General features: G+C 39.4%; 1 protein-coding gene across 1 annotated transcript; it reads left to right on the forward strand.

Moving 5' to 3' along the window:
* The first annotated feature begins 1,128 nt into the window (after positions 1–1,128).
* Positions 1,129–4,012, forward strand: LOC110036451. The gene is made up of 3 exons (XM_020740900.1): positions 1,129–1,867; positions 2,210–2,453; positions 3,958–4,012. The coding sequence occupies exons 1-3, from the start codon at positions 1,129–1,131 to the stop codon at positions 4,010–4,012; spliced, it is 1,038 nt and encodes a 345-aa protein (XP_020596559.1).
* Positions 4,013–4,477: the final 465 nt, after the last annotated feature.

Raw genomic sequence — 4,477 nt, forward strand, 5'->3', positions numbered from 1 at the left:
TCTCCCCAGCTATTTTAGTAGTGCTAACCCTGTGCTAACCCCTAAAGGAGATTTACAGAAGACTTGGGAACACTATAGGCCTATAAGCCTTACTTCTGTCATGAGCAAACTCATAAGCAAGATCATTGTGAGAAGTCTTCAACCACATCTTGATAAGATTATCTGTCCAAACCAAACTGCCTTCATTAAAGGTAGATCCATTAATGATAATGTGTTGTTGGTACAAGAACTCACTCTGGATTTAGATAAAATCTGTAGAGGGGGTAACCTACTTTACAAATTAGATATCAAGAAGGCTTATGACACCATTGACTGGAATTTCATCTTGGGGATACTTGCAGCTAGAGGTTTTCAACCAGAAATCTCATCCAAAGGTGTAGCTTATTAACAACAACCACTCCATCCTAATCAATGGCCAACTCAAGGGGTCCTTCACAGCTACCAGAGGACTAAAATAAGGTGACCCACTTTCTCCCACTAACTTTATAATTGCTATAGATTACTTCTCTAGAATGCTTGACAGGAACATCCTCAACCAACAGTACTCCCCACCTCATGTATACTAATGATATTATGATATTTCCCAATGTCCAAAAGACTGTTGTGAAGAAAGTTTATAAATGTATACAACAATTTCAGAATTACTCTGGGATGGAGTTCTGCCCTACTAAATGACAACTTATATTTAACAAGAGGGTTTCTTCCAATATTAAGCATTGGATCTCCAACTACACTGGCTTCTCTACTGCTAGGGACCCTGTGAAATATTTGGGGGTTCAACTCATACGGGGGAGATAAAAAATGACCCAATTTGATGAGGTATTGCAAAAAATACAGAAAACTCTATCTAGATGGTCTCATTCTTTCCTATCTAATGGGGGTAGAATTACTCTCCTTAGAAACATCTTAACTACCTTCCCCTCTTATATTCTCCAAACCAACTAGCTCAAGAAAAGCACCCAAATTCAGTTGGAGAGAGCATTCAACAGACAGATTCTTATATTCTTATGGGCAGGTCAAAGACAGCAGCTACACTAGGCTTCATGGAAGAAGGTAGCCAAACCAATTACAGCTGGGGGACTGGGATTCGAGGGTCTCCAACAAGTAGCACAAATAAATTTCTGTAAGATGTGGATTCACATCAGAACACAAACTTCCCTGTGGGCCAAATTCATGTATGGCATTAAATGCAAGAGCCAGCACCCATCCCTAATTTCCAAGAAGCTGGGGGACTCCAGAATCTGGACTAATATGCTGAAAATCAGAGAGATAGCTGAAGACATGTATACAAGGGATTTGGGGAATGGCAAAGTGAGCTTTTGGCTTGACAACTGGTGCCCAAATGACTGGCTTGGGCCCTCCCCTTCAGACTTTAACCCTCAACTCTCAGTCTGTGACCTCTGGGATGGGGACTCGTGGGATGTTCCTAAGCTCCAATCCATTCTACAGGAGCCTCACCTATCTCAAGTCACTAAGACTGTGTTTGATAATGGCAAAAAAGATAGGATCATATGTCACAGCTACACTAACCAAAGCTTGACTAAAGCTATATATGCTAATTTAAGTGAATGGGATAAGGTCAATTGGGGTGAAGCCATTTGGAACAGATTTCTATCCCCTTCCATATCCTTCTTCTGTTGGAGATTCTTCAACAACCTCCTGCCAACTGATGATATTCTTAAACTTAAGGGATTAAGAGGACCCTCTAGAAGCTATCTCTGTCTGAAATCTGAAGAGAATAATAACCACCTATTTTTAAATTGTGAGTTTGCTCAAGATGTGTGGAAAGAACTCCTTACTAAGATTAAAGGTGAGAACTTGGATAAGGACTGGTCTAGTCTTAAAGCTGGTTGGCATAGCTGGAAAAGTAAACAAGGGGAGTCTATCCCCTTCATTGTGGCTTGGTTCTTGTGGATGTGTAGGAACAACAACAAACATGAAGATAAAATTACTCAACACACAAAGGTGACTAGAAACTGTGTTTCTTATTTAACTAAGCTAATCCAGCTTAAGAACTTCCCAAGCATAACTCTGTCTCAGACCAGTGCCATCAATAGTCACAAAATAATTGAGACTGTCACTTGGCAACCTCCTGATTTTCAAACCATGAAAATTAACACTGATGGTAGCTTCTCTAAATGGGGTGCAGGGGTGGGGGGTTTCAAAAATTCCTCTAGCAACTGTCTGTTATTCTTTCATGCTCCTATAGTGGCCAATGATGCTCTTGAAGATGAGCTCATTGCTGTTTACTGGGCCCTTAGATTTGCACAGAAAGTAACATGGCAGAAAGTGTGGATTGAGGTAGACTCTTTACAGCTGATCACCTTGCTTACCACTGATCAGCTATCCTCTTGGCATCATATGCAATGGAAGCAGAAAACTGACAAACTTTACAAGAAGTTCAAAGTCCAAATGTCTTTCATATACAGAGAAGGAAACCAACCTGCTAATTGGTTGGTCAGACAAGGAATCTATGCAAACTCCATTTTTGTTGATACAAGACCTCCTACCTCTCTTGCCCTTTTACGCCATGGTGACAAGCTGAAGACTCCTCACCTCAAATTCAAGACTAGTCAACTAAAAGAGATTTAGTGTCCTAGGGCTTCTCCCTTTTTCTCTTTATTTAGCTTTTTTACTCTCTTATTCTCTTTATTTAGCTTTTTTACTCTCTTGTAAGCAATTTTGAGGATTGGTCTTCCTCCTTTTGTTTAGGGACCCCTCCTTTGGAGCTTTTGTACTACTTTAAATGATCAACTTGTAGGCAGCCAAATAATGCTCCTTCCTTATATTATTTTATTTGTGCAAGTGAAGACTTCACATTATATATGATTTACCATTTATATGCCTTACTTCCTTATAATATGCCTTACTTCCTTATATACAATTTAAGGAGGCTTTATACCAATCTTAAGGAAGGAAGGAGCATTATTCTTAAATGATCAACTTGTAGGATGCCTTAATCCTTGTAGGATGCCTTAATCCATGTAGTATTATACCTTCTTTACTGATTCTCTACACAATTTCTTCAAGATAGGTTTAAGACCACCTTAAATGAAGTAAGGCACATTATTCTTAATTTTTTTTAAGATTGGTATAAAGCCTCCTTAAATTGTGTAAGACATCTGATTCTCTACCCAATTTCTTTGAGATAGGTATAGGACCACCTTAAACGGAGTAAGACATTATATTCTCATCCTTCGAGATAGGTATAATAGCACATTAAATGGAGTAAGGCATCCTATTCCCATCTTTTGAGATCGGTATGAGACCACCTTAAGTGGAGCAAGGCCTCTAATTTTTTACACAATTTCTTTGAGATAGGTATAAGACCACCTTAAATTGAGTAAGGCATCCTATTCTTATTTTTTGAGATAGGTATAAGACCACCTTAAATGGAGTAAGGCATCCTATTCTCATATTTCAAGATTGGTATGAAACCACCTTAATTGGAGTAAGGCATCCAATTCTCTACACAATTTCTTTGAGATATGTTTAAAACCACCTTAAATGGAGACCACCTTAAATGGAGGAGTAAGGCATCCTATTCTCAAATCTTCGAGATCGGTATGAGGCCACCTTAAATGGAGTAAGGCTTCCAATTCTCCATACATTTTCTTTGGAGATAGGTATGAGATCACTTTAAATGGAGTAAGGCATCCTATTATCATTTTTTAAGATCGGTTTGAGACCACCTTAAATGGATTAAGGAATCTAATTCTCTTTCTAGGGTTGATACTGAAAGTTCAATTCCCATCCACCCAAACTATTACAATCAAAATCAAAGTTTTCTAACAATCAAATTGAAATTGTATCTTCATTGTGACTGTCGTGGTTATTTTTGGAACTCCTTTCCTTCTAACCCCCAGTGAGAGTTCCAAATCCTCAATTTTAATGAAGTCTTCACCTGTCAATTCCCTAGTAGAAATAACTATTACTCAATTCTGCTCTTTGTTTCAGGTCTGTTGACTTGGAAGTTTGTGTTGGTGTTGTTGATCTCATCGGTCAACGCTAATACGTGTGGTCTGCTTGCCCAGCACACCACACCAATTGGGGGTACATTTTTTTACCTCACTTTTGGTTGAGATCTAGTTTTTCCTCTTTAGTAGCCTAGGGTCTAGCCATAGGACTTTCCTGTTGTCTATTCCTGGAGGACTAGAAAAGGAACCCTCGCTATTAGAAATTCTAAACTCTTCTTTACTCAACTTGAAGTTCCACATGTTGGTCCTAACCTCTAGCACTTAGTAGGTGGGGTCAATATGAGGGACCTCAAGAGGAGTTTCCCATAAGAATGGTTAAGCCTTAGGACTAACCCTAGGTGATCTGCTCTTGGTTAGGCTACTTGCACACACTACATTTTCTCACACACCCAAACCCTAGGACCCCGTGATTTGATCTCCTAACCCCTTTTGGAAAGCTCATTTGGGTGGACCCAAACCCCTAGCCCTTGGCTAGGTTAGGACCTCAATATTGGGCATCC

This window comes from Phalaenopsis equestris, unplaced genomic scaffold (assembly GCF_001263595.1).
Source record: "Phalaenopsis equestris unplaced genomic scaffold, ASM126359v1 Scaffold206768, whole genome shotgun sequence".
Taxonomy (NCBI): domain Eukaryota; kingdom Viridiplantae; phylum Streptophyta; class Magnoliopsida; order Asparagales; family Orchidaceae; genus Phalaenopsis; species Phalaenopsis equestris.

Bases quoted from the DNA above. Each gene is read 5' to 3' on its own strand.
- LOC110036451 (XM_020740900.1), top strand. From the start codon at position 1,129: ATGTGGATTCACATCAGAACACAAACTTCCCTGTGGGCCAAATTCATG. The intron at 1,868-2,209 runs GTAAACAAGGGG...ATGCTCCTATAG, and splicing joins TGGTTGGCATAGCTGGAAAA to TGGCCAATGATGCTCTTGAA. The intron at 2,454-3,957 runs GTTGGTCAGACA...TCTTTGTTTCAG, and splicing joins GGAAACCAACCTGCTAATTG to GTCTGTTGACTTGGAAGTTT.